The sequence below is a fragment of the Cordyceps fumosorosea genome (assembly GCF_001636725.1).
Source record: "Cordyceps fumosorosea ARSEF 2679 chromosome Unknown scaffold_50, whole genome shotgun sequence".
Classification (NCBI taxonomy): Eukaryota; Fungi; Ascomycota; class Sordariomycetes; order Hypocreales; family Cordycipitaceae; genus Cordyceps; species Cordyceps fumosorosea.
The window spans coordinates 34690-55625 of NW_017387350.1; the positions used below are offsets into that span (position 1 = coordinate 34690).

The 20936-nt window shown below is 58.0% G+C and overlaps 9 protein-coding genes across 9 annotated transcripts; 3 read left to right on the plus strand and 6 right to left on the minus strand.

The window, feature by feature from the left end:
* Nucleotides 1-120: 120 nt before the first annotated feature.
* On the minus strand, nucleotides 121-1915 carry ISF_09455 (Major facilitator superfamily transporter; the record flags this gene model as incomplete). Its single annotated transcript, XM_018853057.1, has 4 exons — nucleotides 121-390; nucleotides 438-542; nucleotides 593-1761; nucleotides 1828-1915. 4 exons carry the CDS (start codon nucleotides 1913-1915, stop codon nucleotides 121-123), a joined length of 1632 nt encoding a protein of 543 aa, XP_018699738.1.
* A 1331-nt stretch (nucleotides 1916-3246) lies between these two features.
* Nucleotides 3247-4641, minus strand: ISF_09456 (Glutaminase; the record flags this gene model as incomplete). The annotated part of the gene is made up of 1 exon (XM_018853058.1): nucleotides 3247-4641. The coding sequence occupies one exon, from the start codon at nucleotides 4639-4641 to the stop codon at nucleotides 3247-3249; it is 1395 nt and encodes a 464-aa protein (XP_018699739.1).
* Nucleotides 4642-5253: 612 nt separating this feature from the next.
* On the minus strand, nucleotides 5254-5592 carry ISF_09457 (hypothetical protein; the record flags this gene model as incomplete). Its single annotated transcript, XM_018853059.1, has 1 exon — nucleotides 5254-5592. The coding sequence occupies one exon, from the start codon at nucleotides 5590-5592 to the stop codon at nucleotides 5254-5256; it is 339 nt and encodes a 112-aa protein (XP_018699740.1).
* A 1307-nt stretch (nucleotides 5593-6899) lies between these two features.
* Nucleotides 6900-8918, plus strand: ISF_09458 (Heterokaryon incompatibility Het-C; the record flags this gene model as incomplete). The annotated part of the gene is made up of 1 exon (XM_018853060.1): nucleotides 6900-8918. One exon carries the CDS (start codon nucleotides 6900-6902, stop codon nucleotides 8916-8918), a length of 2019 nt encoding a protein of 672 aa, XP_018699741.1.
* Nucleotides 8919-9444: 526 nt separating this feature from the next.
* ISF_09459 (Capsular polysaccharide synthesis) lies at nucleotides 9445-10680 on the plus strand (the record flags this gene model as incomplete). Its single annotated transcript, XM_018853061.1, has 1 exon — nucleotides 9445-10680. The coding sequence occupies one exon, from the start codon at nucleotides 9445-9447 to the stop codon at nucleotides 10678-10680; it is 1236 nt and encodes a 411-aa protein (XP_018699742.1).
* Nucleotides 10681-10806: 126 nt separating this feature from the next.
* ISF_09460 (peptidase dimerization domain protein) lies at nucleotides 10807-12172 on the minus strand (the record flags this gene model as incomplete). Its single annotated transcript, XM_018853062.1, has 3 exons — nucleotides 10807-11273; nucleotides 11324-11990; nucleotides 12056-12172. The coding sequence occupies 3 exons, from the start codon at nucleotides 12170-12172 to the stop codon at nucleotides 10807-10809; spliced, it is 1251 nt and encodes a 416-aa protein (XP_018699743.1).
* A 1816-nt stretch (nucleotides 12173-13988) lies between these two features.
* Nucleotides 13989-15866, plus strand: ISF_09461 (beta-hexosaminidase precursor; the record flags this gene model as incomplete). Its single annotated transcript, XM_018853063.1, has 1 exon — nucleotides 13989-15866. One exon carries the CDS (start codon nucleotides 13989-13991, stop codon nucleotides 15864-15866), a length of 1878 nt encoding a protein of 625 aa, XP_018699744.1.
* Nucleotides 15867-16697: 831 nt separating this feature from the next.
* Nucleotides 16698-18295, minus strand: ISF_09462 (Major facilitator superfamily domain, general substrate transporter; the record flags this gene model as incomplete). Its single annotated transcript, XM_018853064.1, has 4 exons — nucleotides 16698-17251; nucleotides 17305-18014; nucleotides 18072-18105; nucleotides 18163-18295. The coding sequence occupies 4 exons, from the start codon at nucleotides 18293-18295 to the stop codon at nucleotides 16698-16700; spliced, it is 1431 nt and encodes a 476-aa protein (XP_018699745.1).
* Nucleotides 18296-20375: 2080 nt separating this feature from the next.
* Nucleotides 20376-20918, minus strand: ISF_09463 (Tautomerase; the record flags this gene model as incomplete). The annotated part of the gene is made up of 1 exon (XM_018853065.1): nucleotides 20376-20918. The coding sequence occupies one exon, from the start codon at nucleotides 20916-20918 to the stop codon at nucleotides 20376-20378; it is 543 nt and encodes a 180-aa protein (XP_018699746.1).
* Nucleotides 20919-20936: the final 18 nt, after the last annotated feature.

A 20936-nucleotide genomic window follows, 5' to 3' on the forward strand; every position in this document is an offset into this window, starting at 1 on the left:
CAAAACTGCACTGAAAAGGATTTTGCTTTCTATTTAAAAAAAAGAAAAGATCATCAATTGCGCCTGGGTATAATGTAATCAGTTCCCGTCCTTTATCATGCAAAAGTAGTGGTCTTATCATCATTGGCTGCTCTGCTGCCACTCCTTGTCTCGCCTGGTCGGTTGTCGCTGGGCCATGCTTCTATACGCGGCCGCCGTCTTCTTCCTGGCCTTCTTGCCCCAGATGATGAGCCCGACGGGCCCAACAAGAACGAGGACTGTCAGCACAGCTATCAGAATATGCACGTCCTGGATCCCCATGCCATCCAGCCAGGGCGTAAGCACAAACAAGATGACGACGGTAAGGAGGTTTCGGATCAGGGTGACGCCGACGAGGGCGTTTCCAATGACCTTGGCAAGTTAGCAACGAGAGCCCCGAAACGAGCACGGGAACTTACATCGTGATAGCAGTCCATGGCGTAGGCCAACGAGACGACGCCCCCCGCGGTGAGGCAGAATCCGTACATGCCAAACCCCACGGCAAGCAGTGGCCACGGAGCACCCTAATACAGTCAGCAACCGAGCGAAGAAGAGAAAAGGGCGGTGCGCATACGCTGTTGAGACCCAGTCCGAACATGAGGATCCCGGCAGGCGCGATGATGGCCAGCGGGAAGATCATCCACAGACGCATCTCCGGCTCGTACACGCCGCCGTTCCTGCGGGCCAGCCACACGATGGACTTGTCGTTGAGGTAGCCGCCGATCCAGACGCCCGGGATGGACGCGACAAAGGGCGCAATGTTCATCAGGCCGATGCCTATCGCCGAGAAGTTGTACGGCTCGTCGAACATGTACGTCGCCTGGACGGAGACGAGCGCGGCGAACCAGGCGAGCAGCACGCCGTACGCGATGGCCGTGTAGGTGATGGCCGGGAAGGTGAGCAGGATGACCAGCGGCTCGTACACGTCGTGCAGCATCGACCCTCCGGTGACGGTGAGGAAGGCGAAGCGCCGCCGCAGCGGCCTCATCGGAATGGACGCGTCGATGCCGGCGGGCTGCGGGGGTGTACCGAGCGCAGCCGCCCGCGCATCACCGCCCTCCTCGACAAGGTTCTCCGTCGTGCCGGCGGCGGAGACCACCCCGGACCCGGGACACACGTACTTGGTCTCCTCAAACAGGAACAGCACCAGCAGCAGGTTGACGCCGAACAGCAGCGAGCACCACCACCACACCCAGCGCCACCCCTGGCCCTCCACCACGTACCCCGACGCGACCGGCCCCAGGTACGCGCCCGCAAACGTCGCCAGCAGCGCCAGCCCGTTCACCGTCGCGTGCTGGTGCACGAAGAACAGGTCCGCGATGGTGATCTGCACAATCGTCTCGCTGATCGCCCCGCCCACGCCGGAAATCACATTGCTGCCGTACAGGTCCCCGACGGTGCTGGTGCGCGCGGACCAGATGCACGAGGCAAGCTGCAGCAGGGTGCTGAGGAGGTAGACGGGCCGCCGGCCGAGCTTGTGGACGAGGGGGACGAGGGCGACGCAGCCGAGGGCGAGGCCGAGGTAGTTGGCGGCGGCGGAGCCGTTGAGCGTGTCGTCGGAGAAGCCGAGCTCGGCGGAGTACTGGTCCCAGGCGGTGAAGCCGACGTCGAGCTGGACAAAGGTGAGGAGGGTGTAGAGGCAGACGAGGGTGAAGTTGAGCGCCTTGCGCGGGGCGGACCAGTTGAGGGGGTCGTTGGGGTCCGAGGTGGGCGTGGGATGGAGGATGAGTTTCTTGAGGTCGCCTGGATATATCGTTGGGTTAATTTGGGCAGATTGGTGAATTTTCCGAGGGAAAAACAAAAACTCACCTTCTTCTAGCTTGACAGTGCCTGGGGGCCAGTCGGCGGCGGCGGCGGCGGCGGCGGCGGCGCCGTCACACATCGCAGGTTGCGGCATGCTGGCGGGAAAATGACGCACAGGTTCACCGGCTCGCCAAAAGGAAGGGTTCGCATGAGACGGGATATATCACGACATATAACGCTGGCATGGCATAGTATATCTTGTCTGGTGTAAACGGGGAAACATTGAAAAAACCTGCGCTGCTCTTCGTGTCATGGCCGCCATCAGCGGCGCTCGGCCAGTGGCTCCTGGTTCCGGTGCATCCGCGCCGCCTGGGTTTGGCTTTTAATAGCACAGAATTAGGACTTTTGGGGGATAGTAGCATGCCTACATAGCTAGGTACCTCTCTATTCTACCGCTACGACTAACCCAGTAGGTAGGTATGTAGGTAGGTAGATAGATGGTGGCTGGTCCCGGTCTAACCGAGTGTGATCGGTGGCATAAGCCCGTAGCGGCTGACACCACCCGCGTCTCAGGAAAACCCGGGTACGTTTACAGATTAGAGTTGTGCAGGGGCTTTTTCTCGTTCCTTGTTTCTACGTTGCCTCGTTGCATTCTGGTGCAGTTTTGGTGACCGCAGCCACCTCCTCTAGCAAGCTTGTCGCGTGTCATCTATAGCGTCCAGCGTCCAGCGTCCAGCGTCCTATAGCGTCCTACTCCAGATCACGCTGTCAAGTCACTAGACCAACGAGTCAAGGGCACGCGAGTGCACGCAAGCGGATATTTCAGTAAAAAAAAAAAAAAAAAAAAAAAAGAAGATTGTCGGTCTAAAATTTACGCACATTAATTAATTGGTCATTCCCCGGCTTGATATTGTGCTGCCATTTTTTTCTCCCCGTCGAGTCATGGCTTAATGTATCAGATACATGGGCGATGACAATCAACATGCAGCCGGGCCACGTTTGGAGCGACCCTCACGACCTGCTTCTAGAACCGAGTTTCACCACTCTAAATGCTATGCTGTTTTATATCCAGTTACTCTGAATATATCCTTATTGCATCCCTGCTTCTAGATGGCCGCAGACGCTACTTGGAAATAGCGTATCTGTACTCTGCACCTTCAGATGCGCTGTAAGCAGCCTGGGCGTAGCCGATCCCGCCAGTTGCCTGCAGTGTTTCAGCGCCATGCATTATCACCTCGTCATGGTGGCAGCCACCAGATACTCACGCAGGGACTCAATGGAGCTTGAAAAATGACATCTATCTGCTCCTGCCTTCTATGATTGTGGGTATAGTTCTAGTGCTCTAATCTAATGTTTCATATCTATTCCTCGGTGCCCTATTCAACTCCAGCGTCTCGAATCGCGACGCTTAAACAGGTGGTGATGATGGCGTGCTGTTTCAACCTGGGCAGATGGGAGCGGCAACGAGTCCATGTTGCATGACCCTCACCACCCATCCTGGATCAACACCGCCGAGCACCCCTTCCCCCCAATGTAGTCCCGCGCCTCCGTCTCCGACTTGACCACGCGAGCCCGGCTGGCCCGGCCCATCGCGATGGACTCGTCCAGCTGCAGCACCCCCGTCGGGTCCACCACCACCACCGTCCGCTCCTCGACCGCCAGCCTCTCGATGCTCTCCAGCAAGATCCGCCGCGCCACCACGTTCAGCGAGTACACGTCCCGCAGCGAAATCACCACCGCGCACGCCCCCGCGTACCTGCCCGACCCCGGGTCCTTGGGGTCCGCCGCGCCGAGCTCCCGCACCAGCGCCCTGCTCAGCCTCTCCGACCCCGGAAACCGCACCGCCCCGCGCAGGTTGAAGATGATGACCTCGCGCTGCCTGTTCGGGTGCTCCGGCTCGCTCTCGCCCGCGACGATCGTGGCCACGGCCGTGCGCACCGTGGCGCCCGCGATCTGGCTCACGTCCATCATGTGCAGGCCCATGTCGCGCGAGAGCTTCTCGCAGATGGCCACGCCGCGCACGCTGTTGCCGCGCTCGTCCAGGTTCGGCGAGAAGGTCGCGATGCCGACCTGGCCGGGCAGCGCGCCGATGATGCCGCCGGCGACGCCGCTCTTGGCGGGGATGCCCACGTTGGAGACCCAGTCGCCGGCGGCGTCGTACATGCCGCACGTGGTCATGACGGACAGCACCTGGCGCACGCTGGCCTGCGGGATGACGCGCGCGCCGGTGACGGGGTGCACGCCGCCGTTGCTGAGCGTCGCGGCCATGAGGGCGAGGTCCCGCACGTTGGCGGTCACGGCGCACTGCCGGATGTACCCGCGGACGATCTCCTGGGGGTCGCCGGTGACGACGCCGGCGGCCTTGAGCATGTACCCGATGGCCATGTTGCGGTCGGCGGAGCGCAGCTCCGCCTGGTAGACCTCCTCGTCGACGCGCAGCGGGCGGCCGGCGAGGAGGGAGAGGCCGCGCAGGACGCGCTCGGTGCGCTCCTCGGCGGTGCGGCCTTTCAGGAGGGAGTGCGCGGTGATGGCGCCGGCGTTGATCATGGGGTTCACGGGGCGGTTGGTGCCGCGCTCCAGCGAGAGGTGGTTGAAGGCGTCGCCGGAGGGCTCGACGCCGATCTTGTCGAGGACCTTGGGCAGGCCGACGTCCTCAATGGCCATGGCGTAGACAAAGGCCTTGGAGATGGACTGCATCGAGAACTCGACGCGGTCGTCGCCGACCGAGTACAGGTTGCCGTCGACCATGGCCAGCGCCACCGCCATCTTGGACGTGTCGGCCTTGGCCAGCGTCTCGATGTAGCTGGCGGGCGCGCCGCCCGTGATGGAGCGTGCGTTTTCCAGCACGGCTTGGAGATAGTCGGGGATGGGAGACTTCATCGCTGCACGCTGCACGCTGCAAGCTGCACGGGTGCCTGAGTTATAAGGGAGATCTTCAAAAATGCAAGTAGTTGATTGATAAGGAAAGCAAAGGTGAAGGGTCCTCAGGCTAAATTTTCACTAGGGCGCCACTGTAAACTTCGCCGTCCACTAATTGCAAATGCCAAGCAAAGGCGATGGGATTGAGATATTCTCTCTTCTTGATTGGACCACAGTTGCCACACCATTTTATACAAGCTCAGTATTGTCATTCGACTTTTTTATAATACATGTACTTATCCGTAAAACTTGCTGGTAAGGAAAGATGCTGTCACCAGTGGCAATCCAGGACAGGACCAACAAGGTAGCACTCCAACGATTTAGCCTAATTCAACGATGAAGTATTCTTCTCTATAAGTGACTAGATCTTTTTGCAAGTGAACAAATTTCTAATTTTATTGTTGTGAGACCATTCAGAGCGTTGGAATTGAAGCTTGTGCGCACCCTTTCTCTGGTCATTGAATCCATACACTTATTTCGCCACGGACGTGAAGAAACCGACAACCCTAAACCTTGCCAACTGGCTCTCTTTTTTTAGAGTCGCCGATATAGCCCGCCGCCCGAAGCCGTCCTTCAAACGCAGACGGCCTTCCAGTTGCAGTTCAGCCCGGCCTCGCAAGGCACGCCGTTGCCGCAGTACTGCCCGGCCTTTCCGTAGGGCGTGCAGTAGCCCGAGGTGCTGCAGCCGAGGCCGGCCGCGCAGGGCACCGCGTTGCCGCAGTACTGCCCGGCGGTCCCGTACGCGGTGCACCGGTAGTTTTGGTAGCTGCAGGCCGACCCAGGGCAGCACACCTGCGCTTGGCCGCAGTTCTGACCCACGGCGGTGCAGCGCTTCTCGACGCTGGGCAGCTCCTGCGCCGGGCTCGCGGCGGCCAGTCCAAGCAGGGCGGTGAGGATGACGGGGATTTGCATCTTGTAGAGGTTGTGTGTAAAAAAAAGCGAAGGGAGATGATGAGAAATACAGAGAGTGGGTTTATTCGTTACTTCTTCATGGCAGGCTGGGCGCTTTTTATACACGCGTCTACAAGTAAAGTGGCTTGCAGTCGAATCGTCGCCTCTTCAGCTGGCGGGCCTCGCAACCAAATTGGGCACATTTGCGTGAGGCTGCGCCGCGCCTCAATTAACTCGGGCGGTGTAAGTTGGGGTTTGTGATGGCGATATTCCGCAGTTGATAATAACATACAGACATCGAAATGTACGAACAGCTCCGAAGCTAGTAGACTTTGCATTTGTGCGGTTAGGAGGCAGCATTAGCCAGCCAGACGACTTTCCCACAGCTCGTGGCAGTACCCTTACAGCACTCGCACCAGGGGACTTAACTCATATCCCAGATAATGTGTTGGGGTTACGCACTTGCTCCCCGGAGCCTTCCCGGCCAATGACATACATCAAAGGCGTGACAAGGCATCTAAATCTACGGCCAAGGAACCTTTAAAAGAACAGGCAGCTGCCTCAGCCACTTTTGGGCAAAATCGAGAGGCGCCCAGCTGGAACAAGCATGCATTAGTTTACACAACGCGGGAGAGAGATGCCGCGTTGTTTAGTGTCGGTCAGCCATGATGCGGGCCGTCGGCCGTGTCCATGTGCAAGGACAAGGCGGAAGTCTGCAAGTCTAGACTGGGTGATGGTTTCTGCCTTGCGGCTGCTGGCACATTCTTGCTCACGAACGGATTGGCGGCCAATGAAAGCGCCAGGAGAATATTCTCCTAGGCTCTGGGCCACGTGCGGAAATGATAAGATGATTCTCAATGTAATTGGAAGACAAAACAAACACATTCTGGATCAGGCAGCGGTCTGACAGAACTAGAATTCAGGAACATACTTGCACAGGAAGTAACTAACGTTAGATGTTACAGTGGGTTTTGGGGATCCCACCACCAGGAGGGACGTCGCTACAAGTCTCAGATCTTGTCAGAATTAGGCTTTGTTTTCTATCTTCAACTTTAACACACGTAATTCCCGTAATTAATCTGGAGTAATTTTTAACCCGAGGTTACTTCTGATGCTTGAACATGGGCCGCTGCAACAGTAGCGAGCTCCTCTTATGACGACACGGATCGCACATGGGCCTGTTATTGTGGGGACGTGTCGGAATATTTCATTCAGGTACGAATACGCTGTTCAAGACTTGAACTGGAGTATTCATCGCTTCCTCCCATCAACATCCCAATTTTACACGCGCCGAAACTTGTACCGCGGCCGCGTCTGCCCACCCCAATATGCCAAGCGCCGCTCGTCCCGCGCTGCTATTGTTCCTGGTCCTCGGCTTCGCTACCAGTGTCTCGGCGTTCGGCGCAGGCTCGGTGGCCAATGGCAGCAACTTCAAGGAATTCGTCTGGCGCCATGGCGACATCGTAGAGGTCCTGCGCTTCCTGCCCTCGAGCTTCATCACCAACACCGGCTTCACCCAGCTTCAGCGACGGCAGATATACTTCGGAAACTGGCTGCGCGACTTTTCCCAGGTCGTCGACGCGACATGTCTGGAAAACATCCCAGAGTCCATCCTTCGCGCCATTGTCTCCATCCTGGCCATGATGGAGTTTGGCTACGCGACGGATGAGTTCGACGTTACGAGAGAGAGACTGGGATGCTACAGACACGTCGAGCACATTGACAACCCCTGCGGCTACGGCAGCAACGCTCAGAGCATCGACCCCCGCCTAAGAGGGCCCGTGGACCCCGTCGAACTCGAGTTTGACCCCGATAGCGGCATGAAGAACTACATCGCAAACACGGGCAACTCGTGGGAAACCTCTGCAGATTATGTCCGCGACCAGCTGCGCAAGTCCATCGACCTCGGTCGTCGCGGTAGGGCCGGCGACCATGCCGCGCAAAAGGAATCCTTCATCCACCTCGGGGCCGCACTCCATACCCTCGAGGACTTTGCCGCGCACAGCAACTACATTGAGCTTTGCTTGCAAGAGTTTGGGGAGAAGGACGTCTTTGCCTTTGTTGGTGATGCCTGTCGCATCCCTCTCCCCTCGCATTTCCGAAGCGACCGCAAAGTGCCACCTCTTGTCACGGGCACGTTTGGGATGCTGGATATTTTTCACAGCCTTCTCGGGGAGGCTGATGATATGGCCATTCTTCAATCCCAAGGGTCGCTGTATGAAGTTCAGACGCATCTCGGCTACGGCGCCACCGCCTTCGACCAGCTCTTTGACGCGATAGAGAAAGGCATCGCCTCCATTCAAACCTTCTCGACGGAAAACAACCCTCTCTTAAGTCAACTAAAAGCGGTGCACTTGATACTACAGAAATTCAAGCCTGATTCGCCCACCACGTCTGATGATGAGAGCGGCGCCGACAGCTCTTCTGAAAATTCCTCCGCCGAAACCAAGAAACCGAAGCACGAGGTTGACCCTTCTATTGTATGGCAGGCTCTCGAGCCCTTGTTCTTCTTTCATGACAGAATGAAGAAGTGGTTGAAGGAGGTAGCTGCGAGCGATGACCAAGAATTCCCCGAAAATACCAGCTCCGACATGAGCGATTTGACCAACCAACTGGTCTTCCGGGCCTTGCGCGTCGTTATTGAATCGTCCGTCAAGGAGCTGAGGGCAACCCTACGCGCGGCCAAAGCTAGGGTCGACAAGGAAGCGGCGTCTTCCGGCTCGGCAGCGGTCTACGATGAGGGCTCCTCCGCTTCAGACCCCAGCCATTCCGACCTCTCCAAGGACCACTTCTGCAACGTCCTTAACAGGCCAGCGGGCCTCATCGCCACCGTCACCACAAACTGGACAGCGCAAGAGGTTATCAAGTGTTGGGACGACAGCGAACTGGACGCGGACAAGGCCATCGACCAGGTACTCACGATCATGCACCACCCGGCGTTCGTCAAGGACAAGTCGCGGATACAGGAATACATGTTCATGACGGTGGACAATTGGTGGAGCGAGTTGCCGGACGAGGAGCGCTCGCTGATCCGGGAGAAGCTCACAAAGGACAGCGTGCAACAGCGCGAGCACGAAGACCATCACCTGCTCGTGCAGCCCAACGGCCGCCAGGGGCCGGCGCACTTCCCGGGATCAACGGCCGCGGTCGTGCAGGCTTCTCCCAGGAGATCGTTTCCGCTGGAATGGGCACTGAAAGAGGTGGTGGCCGACTCTCTGTGGATATTCCAGATTGTGGTTGGCTACTTGTTGCTGCCGTTCAAGTTGGTCAGGGCGGTTCGGGAAAAGGCGAGTGGATTATTTGTGAGAAAGAGGAGCGCCAAGAGCAGGCAGCCAGCATCACAATAGCAATCAATCACAGTAACTTACCTAGCCATGGAACTTTATACACATTCTTTGGCGTTTTAATCCTTTGCGCGCGGCAATTCACACCGCTGCTTTGATCCGTTCGTTGGTTGACCCCCACGCCCTGCGTGCCCTGCGTGTGTGTTGGGGATGTGATGACTCCCGACATCGCTACAGGAGCAGAGACTGTTAGAGAGAGACTTGAGCCAGTAGATTTAAGAGACTTGGAGCCACTCTTCGTTTTTAATTTATCAAAGCACCTTGTTCAGAATGAATCATCGCCCGAAATGGCCCAACAGTTAGTGTTTGTTGGTGGGGACAGCAACTCAGACCAGGCTCTCATTGTGGTCGTTCCTGCTCAGGCTCGTTTGCACACCTGACAGTGGTCCCTGTGTTGGTCTATTTCTTTCCAACACCCCCCTACTTATCACTCATGCAAACGCGGCCAGCGTTTCTTCCCTTCAATACTACACTTTTGATCTCCGAGTAACCAAATCCATCATTCAAAGTCTCATTGTCCGAGTTTGCCATGAGCACCGAGCACAGCTACGAGATTCCCAAGGGCCTCCGCGCTATCCCTGCGAGCCAACTCGACCTGCGAGCCGACGCAGAACTGGACCAAGCTTTGACGCAGCATCAGCCCGTCGTGGATGACAAGAACATATGGTTCTACTGGCACAATGGTTACGAGAACATGTATCCTACAGCTCAGCGCACGGTCCGCACCTACCAACGACGGTTCGGCAAGCTTGGCTGGAAAGTTCGCGTGGTAAACCGTGAGCCAGGCTCGCCGCTGAATATTGCCAACTATCTCGACGTTTCCGATCCAACCCTCTTTACTGCGGCGTTCCGCGAGGGCACGATTGGCAGCGACTACCCAGCACAGGTAAATTCCGACCTGGTGCGGTTCCCCCTCCTTATTCGCTACGGCGGCCTCTATGCCGACACGGGAGTCTTGCCCATCGGCGACCTGGACCGTCTCTGGAACGAGACCGTTGCCAATGCCGGGTCGCCCTACGAAATCTTTACCTTTGGCGAGGCCAAGGGTCAGACTGTGACAAACTACTTCATGGCTGGCAAGCGCGACAATGTCTTCTTCAAGCGCTGCCATGAATTTCTCATCAAGCTTTGGGGCGAAAACGGAGGACGGACGAGCCCGGCAGGTATGCATCACAGCGCCTTGTTCAAGGGCTTGCCGTTGGCTGGGGAAGGCAACGTAGCCCTGACTTGGACGGAGAATGGCCGGACTATTAGTCTGGACGAGGGCCGCCGCATGTTGACCGACTACCTCTTCCAAGGCCAGACGATCAACATGGTCATGGGCACGGTTGACGAAACGCTTGGCTGGGACGGGCCACGCTACGGCAAGGAACACGTCTTCGCCATTGATTTTTTGACAGGCAGTCAGCTCATCAACAGCCTCACGGGCTGGGACGGACGCCGCCAGTTTGAGCTGCTTTCCCTGCGCCTCCCCGTTGACGGGCAGGAGGAGACGGCCGACCAGAGGGAGGCCAGGGAGATTGTGGAGCAATGCCTGACGAGAAGCTTCGCCTTCAAGCTGGCCACCGGGCTCATTCTGAGAGTGATGGGCGACACACTGGGAGCTTTGTGGAAGAAGAACGCGGGGAGTGACGACGTGCCCAACACTTACGCCGCCTGGTTGCGGCACGCCACGACATGCTTTACTCCGATCGAGCTACCGGAACCAGTGGACGTGTTCCTAAGTGAACCGATCAAGCGAGGGCGTCTCCTCGAGGGAGAATAAAACCGAAGGCGCCATAGCTCAGCATTTTTCCTGATCACCGTTCATTCTTCAACTCTATTTTAGCGCCTGCCGAGCGAGCATCGCGGATACTCTGGGATGGCAATTAGGGAACAAAATTTGACAATTTTACTGTGTCGCGCGCTTCATGTCTTCCTTCCAATCCTCTTGCAAAACATCATTGTAACTGTCATCGAGAAGAACGCGAAGGGCCACCAGCGCCATGCCCTTGCCCCATTCCACTGCCCGATCCAGGGACTTGTCCAGCCCGGCGGCCTCGGCGAACGGCTTGGTGTGGTTTCCCTGCCCGCGCTCCGTGTCAATGCCGAAGGCGCCGTGGAAGCCCGGGCACTCGTACGTGACGTTGCCCATGTCGGTGGAGCCCGCCAGGAAGTCAGCCGGCTCGTTGAGAGAGACGCTTCCCTCTGGCATGTTGTTGACAAACTCGTCACAGAGCACCGCGGAGGAGCGGAGGTCGGCGTACGAGTTGATGGGCTCGTAGCTGACCTGGCAGCCGGTGGCGGTGGCGGCACCCTCGAAGCAGAGCTGCACGCGCTCCCACAGGCGCTTGGCGGCCGCCAGGGTGTTGCTACGGACTGGGGCGCGTGTTAGCATGCCGACTGGGAAAGGGAATGGGTTGGCTTACCGTAGTACTCGACGGAGGTTGAGCCGGGGACGACGTTGGGCCGGTCGCCGCCGTCCCGGATGACGCCATGGATGCGCTCGTGCGGGCGGATCTGCTGCCGCAGCATGGCGATGGCGTTGTAGGAGAGGCAGACGGCGTCGAGCGCGTTGCGGCCGTTCCAGGGCTCCATGGCCGCGTGGGCTTCGCGTCCGGCAAAGGACACGCGCCACTTGACGTTTGCCAGCATTTTGACATCGGCGACGCCGGTGATGTTCTCGCGGAGGAGGTACTGCGGCCCCGGGTGGGTCATCATGCACGCGGATGCCCCGCGGTAGGCGCCGGCCTCGATGAGGCGGAGCTTGCCGCCGCCGCCCTCCTCGGCCGGGGTGCCGAGGAGGCGGACGCGGCCGGGGATTCCGGCACCCTTGAGCGCGGTGGCGACGCCGAGGAAGGCGGCGAACGAGGCGGCGGCGATCAGGTTGTGCCCGCAGGCGTGGCCGATGGAGGGGAGGGCGTCGTACTCGGCGTTGAAGACGACAAGGCGGCCGCCGGAGCCAAACTCGGCGGAGAAGGCGGTGGCGAGGCCATGGGCGGAGGGCGTGACGGCGAAGTCGAGGGATTTCAGGAGGGAGACGAAGTTGTCGTGGGCGTGGTGCTCCTCGTAGGCGAGCTCGGGGTCGCTGTGTATCTGGAGGCGGGCTGTCAGCGGGGGAGGCCCCAGGAGGGGATGGGATGGGGACGGGGGGGAGGTACTTGGTGGTTGATTTTCTTGATGGCGGGCAGGTTATTGTCGATGGCCTGGCGGGCCATGTTGGCAAATGGCGTGTTCCATGGCGTCGTGTTCCATTTCGGGTCCGTGGTGGTGGACATGGTTGCCGAGCTCGTGGGAATTGATGGTGAAGTTTCTTTATTATTAGTGATGGGCAGGTCGCTGGCGGGACGGCACTGTCACAGTGCGGGGTACAAGGCTATCCGACCAATGCTGTCACTAACTACCTATGTACGTACTGTACCTAGTAACTAGACGTGGGGTACTGTAGTTCATTAATATAAAGTAGTCGTGGTCATTTTACCATGTGCGGGAGCAGCATCCGGTAAGTTGTGGTTGCAGAAGTCATAGTATTGCTAGGTAATCTGCATTCAGCTTGCCATCCTCTTAGATTGTCTGCTGAAGCCCTGCTCTGGGGCAGATACCCAGCTGAGGTTGTGATTGGATTGGTCTTTCAAGGCGGCTTTGTGCATGCGACTCTGTTTCGGTGGCGTGGTGCAAGGCAACATCAAGTTGTTGGTGAATGGCAAGGAGGGAGTGCTGCAATAGCCGCCCAATTTGCTCGAAACACGAGGCGAGCATGTCAGCTGCCAAGACGTGCCCGATGAAAATGGGCAGTTGGTAAACGCCAAATAAGAATCAATATGCAAACATATAGATAGGTGAAAGGGGGGATGCAAGTTAGCGCAGTACTGTATAAACCGTAGAGGCGGCGCAACGGCAGCCACTAACTACTGTAGCTAATAGCCCCAGGGCCTGTAATCAGTCGGCATAACAGCAGCCAGAAACACGGTTCACCAGCAACCCCAATTACGAGCTTGCAAGTAGCGCGCCCTTGGCTGAATTCACAATGAACTGATTTAATAATGGACGGGTGGCGCATGCAGCATGTATGTGACGTCGCCAGAGAATATCTAGCCGACGCTGGATGGGCTTGCACATGATGCCCGCTGAAGACCCCCCAATTACAAAGGGCTTGGGGGCGTAACGTAGCACTCACTCAGCCGGCCGGTCATTCGGCGGGGTTGTTTTTGGGGAATGCTTTTAATTAGTGTTGGCCATCTTACTGGACAAGGAAGTTGAAGGACGAGCTAGCAGGGTAGGTAGTTGAGTCGATTTTCCCCCCCATCTAGTTATGAGCCGGTGGCCCTATCGTGGTCTATTTTGTTGGCATGGGGGTAAATTCCCGTTGACAGAGGGCTTCGGGTGGCGCAAACTGACATGTTTGACCGAGACAGGCCGCTGTCCTTTAATCTCACCTGGCCAGCGCCACCGTTGCAGCGCCAAGTCTCATCCGTACAGACAGAAACCTCCCATTGACTGCAAGTTTGAGAGAGAGACCAGTGTGTCATCAAATGCAAAAGTTTATCCTGACTGTTGGTGACACAAAGTTGCGTGTGATGGCGCTCCGGCCGTTGGGCTTACAATCTGACTTGTGTCTGTGCTTGGGCGGATTCCCAACCAGATTTAGATACATACACCAACTTGGAGATACATGCAGGCTTCATCGAACTTGGTCTCGCGGAGGACGGCACAAGTCTTCACCGTCTTGCCTGCCGTGCCATCTGCTTGAAGGAGGGTTACATCGGATACCGATGACTTGACCATCCATCCATCCCGCCTCCAGGCCCCCATACCCGACAAAGCTCTCTGCCATCGCAACTAACTAACTAGATACTTACATACCTGGCTAACTAACCTAGTTACATAGCTTGATATTGTTCACCGCAAGGGCCGGTTAGTGCCTCAGGGGTGTAAGTGCTCCCGTCCAACCCCACACTCCCTGGAGGGTTGGAATACAAAAGGTAGGGAGTTCCCGACGATCAACAAACAAGAATTCCAGACAGTCTCGGTCCCTACGCCCTGACGCGAACTCTTCCCTCGCATCCTACCTCGCACCTCGCCAGCCTCACCAAGATGCGCTCCCTCCCCTCCGCCCTGCTCGTCTTGCTGGCCGCGGCCACCGGCCACTGCACCACCACGGTCCAGGTGAACCCACTGCCCGCGCCCCAGGAGATCAGCTGGGGCTCCTCCGGCGCCATTCCCGTCGGGTACCTGTCGCTGCAGACGGTCAACGCCAACTGGGGCACTCACGACAACGTGCGCATCGTCAACGACGCCTGGAACCGCGCCTTCAAGGCCATCACCACCATCCGCTGGGTGCCCCAGGCCGTCGAGAAGCCCATCCCCGTCTTCGAGCCCTTCCCCGGCCACGGCAACGCCAGCAGCAATGCTAAGCGGGCCGCCGCCGCCGCCGATGCTTCCTCGGGCTCGCGCTGGCTCAATGAGGTCAGCCTCAAGGTCGCCGACTGGACCGCGGACCTCAAGCACGGCGTGGACGAGAGCTACACGCTCGACATCACCGCGTCGTCCTCGCAGGTGCAGGTCACCGCCAAGACGGCCTGGGGCGCGCTGCACGCCTTCACCACGCTGCAGCAGATGGTCATCTCGGACGGCCGCGGCGGGCTCGTCGTCGAGCAGCCCGTCAGCGTCAAGGACCACCCCAACTACCCGTACCGCGGCGTCATGGTGGACACGGGCCGCAACTTCATCTCGGTCGGCAAGCTGCGCGAGCAGATTGACGGCCTGGCGCTGTCCAAGATGAACATCCTGCACTGGCACATCACCGACGACCAGTCCTGGCCCATGCGCCTCGACGCCTTCCCCGAGTTCACCAAGGACGCCTACTCGGAGCGCGAGACGTATTCTGCGAATGACGTGGCCGACGTGATTGCGTACGCGCGCGCGCGCGGCGTGCGCGTGATGCCGGAGATTGACATGCCGGGCCACTCGTCGTCCGGCTGGCAGCAGCACGACAAGGACATCGTCACCTGCCAGAACAGCTGGTGGTCCAACGACAACTGGCCGCTGCACACAGCTGTGCAGCCCAACCCGGGCCAGCTGGACGTGCTCAACCCCAACACGTACAAGACGGTGGAGAAGGTGTACGCGGAGCTGTCGAAGCGCTTCCCGGACGAATTCTTCCACGTCGGCGGTGATGAGCTGCAGACGGGCTGCTTCAACTTTAGCCGCACCATCCGCGAGTGGTTCGCCGCGGACGCCAGCCGCACCTATTCCGACCTCAACCAGCACTGGGTCGACACGGCGATGCCCATCTTCACCAGCGAGAAGAACACGGGCGGCAAGAAGGACCGCCGGGTGGTCATGTGGGAGGACGTGGTGCTGTCGCCCGACGCGGCGGCCAAGAACGTGTCCAAGGACGTCATCATGCAGTCGTGGAACAACGGGGTGACCAACATCCGCAAGCTGGTCGACGCCGGGTACGACGTCATCGTGTCCAGCGCCGACTTCTTGTACCTCGACTGCGGCTTCGGCGGCTACGTGACCAATGACCCGCGGTACAACGTCCAAGAAAACCCGGATCCCACCGGCGCCACCCCGTCGTTCAACTACGGCGGCATCGGCGGCTCCTGGTGCGCGCCGTACAAGACCTGGCAGCGCATCTACGACTACGACTTTGCGGCCAACCTGACGGAGGCGCAGGCCAAGCACATCATCGGGGCGGCGGCGCCGCTGTGGTCGGAGCAGGTGGACGACACGGTGATTAGCGGCAAGATGTGGCCGCGGGCGGCGGCGCTGGCGGAGCTGGTGTGGTCGGGGAACCGGGACCCCAAGACGGGCAAGAAGAGGACGACGGCGTTGACGCAGAGGATCCTGAATTTCAGGGAGTATCTGGTGGCGAGTGGTGTGGGCGCGACGCCGGTGGTGCCAAAGTATTGTCTGCAGCATCCGCATGCGTGTGATTTGTACTATGACCAGGAGGCGGTCAAATAGAGGGGGCGGTGATGGGGTTGTAAATATTCATTCTTTGTATTAAACATTTTATCTTCATTCTATAGTACTCAATATTAACCTCACTTATTTATCATGCAATAGTAGTGTGTACTCATTATTACATGACTTATTCATCATGCAATCGTAGTGTGTGCTTGATGACCAGCTTGATGACCGGGGCAACTGGGCGGATTGTACGTGATAGCCTCATCTTTACTCTGGTCTTGGCGGCGGCGCAAATCTCTGTCGCAGCCAAGTTGGACAATAAAACAGGATTGAACTTTGTATTTGGCTTACTCATTTACACCAGTCTGGCGATGTGTCATGGAATCTAACCCCAAAACCTTGTCCGCGTCGTGGCGCACTTGCTGCTGTACTAAAAGATCTATTTTAACGGCGCCTCCCCCCCGTTACTTAGGAACTCGAGGCTTAGTCCTGAAGACATTGTCACCGGGTTGTGCCCGCAACCTCATTTCCCACGCACAACCCTCTCATACACGCGACGATGGAACAAACCCCCGTGATACAGTGGCTGCTCGACTCCGACCCTTCCATCCGGTGGCAGGTCATGCGCGACCTCCTCTCCCTCCCGCCCGCCCACTGGGCCCCCGAGCGCGCCCTCATCGAGACCTCGGGCTGGGGCGCCCGCCTCCTCTCGCTCCAAGACTCTGACGGCCAATGGGCCGGCAGCGGCGCCTTTGTGCCCGCCGACGCGACCGCTGCCGAGTTCCGCGAGGACCGGCGGCGGCATGAAGCAACCGATGTTCTGAGGATAGAATGACAAGTTCATCGTCTCATGCAATGTCGTTCTATTGTACTAGTAAAGACATTCTATAGCACGTATCGAAAAGATGGACCGTAGTTCTCCTCGCCTTGCACGTCCTCCTCGTCCTCCACCGCCGGACACCTCTGCGCCAGCTTGCGATTTTCCCACACCAGGAGGCACCGGAGGCACAGCGCCAACAGCGCCGTGAACCCCATGAACCCCGCGCATATCGCGTGTCCCTTGGTGTAGTCTGGCGCCTCGCTCTTCGGGTACAGGCGGGTGCCCAGCAGCGGCCCGCACTGCCCGACCAGGTTGAGCAGGACGATGCCGGCGCCGCGGCGCTCGTCGCTGCCCTGGTTGCTGAGCACCCACGGCAGCACGTTGGCGATGGTCGGGAAGAGCCCGAGCGCGGCGAGGTACACCCCGGCGTAACGCACAGCGTTGGTGCTGGCCGCAGCAAGCATGACGTATCCAGCACTGGCGATGAGCGCCAGCGTGATGACGGTCAGGCCCCGCTGCTGGGTTCGGTCCGCGATGAAGGTCGAGCAGATGGTGACAAGGAAGGATATAAAGTACGGCGGGGCGGATAGGCCTTGCGCGTTCAGTCCAGAGTATCCTGCTGCATGTTAACATAAAGCATGTCTCGCGGGGAGCTGCTGAGAACAAACTTACCCAAGTCCTCGAGGATGGTTGGCAGGAACACTGGCAGGGAGGCGTAGGAAACGTTGCAGGAGAAATACATGATGGCCGTGATCCACGCCTTCAAATCGAGGAGCGTCGAAAACGTCTCCTTCCAGCTAATCCTACCCACGCGAGGCTCCTTGCCCGCCTGTCGCACACCCCGCGCCAGCGCCACCCTCTTCTCGTCCTCGTCGAGGAACCATGCGTCCTGCGGGGAGCTCGGCATGGCAAAGTACGTCACCACAGACATCACCAACACCGGTATCCCCTCCACTAGGAACAGCAGCCTCCAGTTGGCCAGGCGGGAGTGACCGGAGGTGATGGCGTACGCCAGCGCGCCCGCGAAGCACGTGGCCAGCGGCGCGGCGGAGAAGAATATGCCGATGCGCAGTCCAATTTCGCGACGCAGGTAGAAGAATGATAGCAGATAGATGGTGCCGGGGCCGTACCCGGCCTCAAAGGTGGCGAGCAGGGCGCGGCAGACCATCATCCCCGCAAAGGAGCGGGTGGCGGCCTGGGCGGTGGCGGCGACGCCCCAGCCGAGCACGAGGACGGGCACCCAGGCGCGGGGCGAGACGACCTTGTACATGAGGGTGAGCGGCTCGGCGAGGATGTAGAAGATGTAGAAGACGGTCAGCAGCCATTGGTACTGGTCGCTGCTCAGCGATAGGTCCTTGTCCATGCCGGCGACTCGCGCGTTGCTTCATGAGGGGGTGTGTTAGCATGGGGTTGATGAAGCTGTGGAGGAGCAAACGCACCCAATGTTGGAGCGATCGAGAAACGCAAGAAGGACTGCAAGATGAGAATGTCAGTGGCGGCAGCTGTTTTATTTTCTGCAGGGTCACACACAGAGAAACCATAGGAGGAAGAGAAAGTTTCGGTCCAGCTTCTTGACGACTCTGCGCTCAACGGTCGCGTCGTTTGCGCTACCGGTGGCAACGGCGTCGGCGTCGGCCAAGTCATCGGGCGCCTTGACGGACATGGTTTCGCGAGGCCGATGAGATTGAATATTTTGCAAGAATTGGCAAGTTCTCTTGTTTGTTTCCCCTTTTCGCCTATAGGTCACGCAGGGTTTGAGATGCCAAGGCGATGGGTTGCAAGATTGCCCCGATCTGCGGGACACTCAGAGGTCAGTAAGGAGCCTCGTTGGTGCACAGACCGTCGTGCGTATCTGGTGGCACCTTCACCACCTGGTAACAAGATGGTTCTCCACGTACATAAGTTAACGGTTGGACTGAATTAGTGGCGCTACAGAAAACCCGGCACGTCTATTCGTTGAGCAGTCGGGGACACCATCGTGCAGAGGTAGACGTACACAGCAGATGAGCCGCTGCCCTCCTCCGCCGCGGAGATTGGCGTGCTGGCCGAGCGCCTGCACGAGCATCTCTCGCGGGGCGAAGAGGACGTACAGTACGTCCTGAAGCAGGTGGAGGACCTCAGGGCGGGCGCCCAAGGGAAGGCCCATGAGAATAATAAATTAAATCCGGGAGACAATGGCAGATACTACTAACCGTCACGCAGGACGGCATCCTCATGTACCAGGTAAGTTACCGGATAACTATACCAAGGCTCCCTTTGGTGCGGGCCGGTCCTGGACAGTATACATAGATTTTCTTTTAATGTTCTTGCAGCCACTTGCAGCAACACAGCCACGCGCCACATTACCACCACCCTATTTTAGCGCGTGTACGGTACGCAATCGTCAATCCAACTCCCCTTTCTTTGCCATACATTTGTTATGCAAACTTCCGCCAGCGCATTAAGCAGCTGAAAATGCCTGGCAGAACACCGAATGTACCGGAAATACCTCATGTCCACATCCAAGCGCAATGCGGTGCTTGCCACGAGCCCTTCCAAGCAGGCGAGAAACTCATCGCGCGTAAGCATTTCCGATTATGCCACTACATACACGCCGCCAACCAGCCGATTTCTCGAGTCACTTGCCGCGGGGATGTCATCAAATGCTACGATGCGCAGAAATACACGAGTCATGGTTACTGCGAACAAGGGGCTCGGCTTGACGTCAAGTTTTGCAGGTACCCTAGTTGCAGCTATTGCCTTGCGCAGCCCGAGACAGCGACGATTCATAACGACTGCTTCCAACTGTTTTCGCGACGATGTGCCGTTCCCGACAAATATCATCGGCTCTGGCGAGCATCCACTAGTATGCACCCATGGAGGCATTCTGATCATCTATACTTGACTTGCCGACGTGAAGTAGGCGATCTGCTGCTCCTAAGCGAACAGTTACATCTACCTATAATAGAGCGCCTGTTCCCAGAATTAATAGAAATAATTGCTAGTTTCATCGGACCTAGCTTATTATGGCGGTATCTAACTGTCATTAAGCGGGCTACTAGCTTACAGATTGCCCCGACCTTGAAAACCCGCATCCTGCGCCTCGGCGATATCCAGTATTGGCATCGCTATCGAGAGCCAACTCTCCGCGACGAGCCGCTAACGGATTCGCAATATATCCGTATCACGATAGATTCAGGTGGCATTGAAGAGATTTCTCCAGTTAAGGCTTCCTATGAAACCGCGCCAACATCATCTCGGCTATTCATTATCGAGAAGCCTTCAACACTAAGCGGAGTTGTTGCACACCTACGGGTTAGTGCGCAAGCCGTAGAACGCAGGCTGGACTAATCACTAATCGATATGCATAGGCTGGTTATTGCCGTTTTGACTTTCTTCATCCGACCTTGATTACCCTTCTAAATTGCCCTTTGATTCCTGAGGCATATCGTGAAGTTGTCCAAGCTTCGACAAAACGTCGAGCTCCATCAGAACAACCAAAAGCGATGATAATTCAACCATTTGGCCGTCTATCTTTTATTAACACAGCTTTATGTTTTGGTTTCACCTTTTTTCTACACATTCATGGAATTCTGGCAGTTCATTCACATACGCCACTTGCTCCAACAGCGTATTCACTATCGGCTGCCATAGTCACCAATCGTGGGCGGGTTGACACTCGAAACGCATATTAGCGCCATGGCTACCTAATGCTGGATTGACAATCTGGACGTTTCCGATGCTCTCCTGCACCAACCCACCCGTCAAACGCTTGCACCGCCCGTCACCGCCTTGACCTCGGACAGCAGCTTCACAAACCCCGGGTGTCCGTCCTCGGCCAGCTCCTTGAACGCCGGGAGCTTCTCGCGCACCCACGGCGCCTCCTCGCCCGCCACGGGGATGTCGAAGCCGGCCTCGCGCGCCGTCACGATCGGCAGCAGCCCGATGACGTGCAGCCTGACCTCGGCATCCTGCGTCAGGTACGGGTGCTTGCCCTTGTCGGCCGTCCCGCTGCCGACGACGGCGTACCACGCCTCCTCAAACTCCGCGGCGAGCCGGTCAAAGTCGGCCTTGGTCCGCGCCGCAGAGGTGCGCACGTACCCGACGATGCCGTTGTACGTCTTGTTCTCGAGCTCGCCGCCGACGAAGATGTTCTCCTGCGAGGGGTCCTCCTTGATGAAGCGCACGTTGACGAACATGGACGGCGTGTTGAAGGCCTTGATGTGGCTGTGGGTGAGGGCGCGGGCCAGATCTTGCTTCTGGGCACCGGTTAGGGGGTAGGAGTGGCTGACTTCGTAGTAGGGCATTTTCGGTGTGTGTTTTTG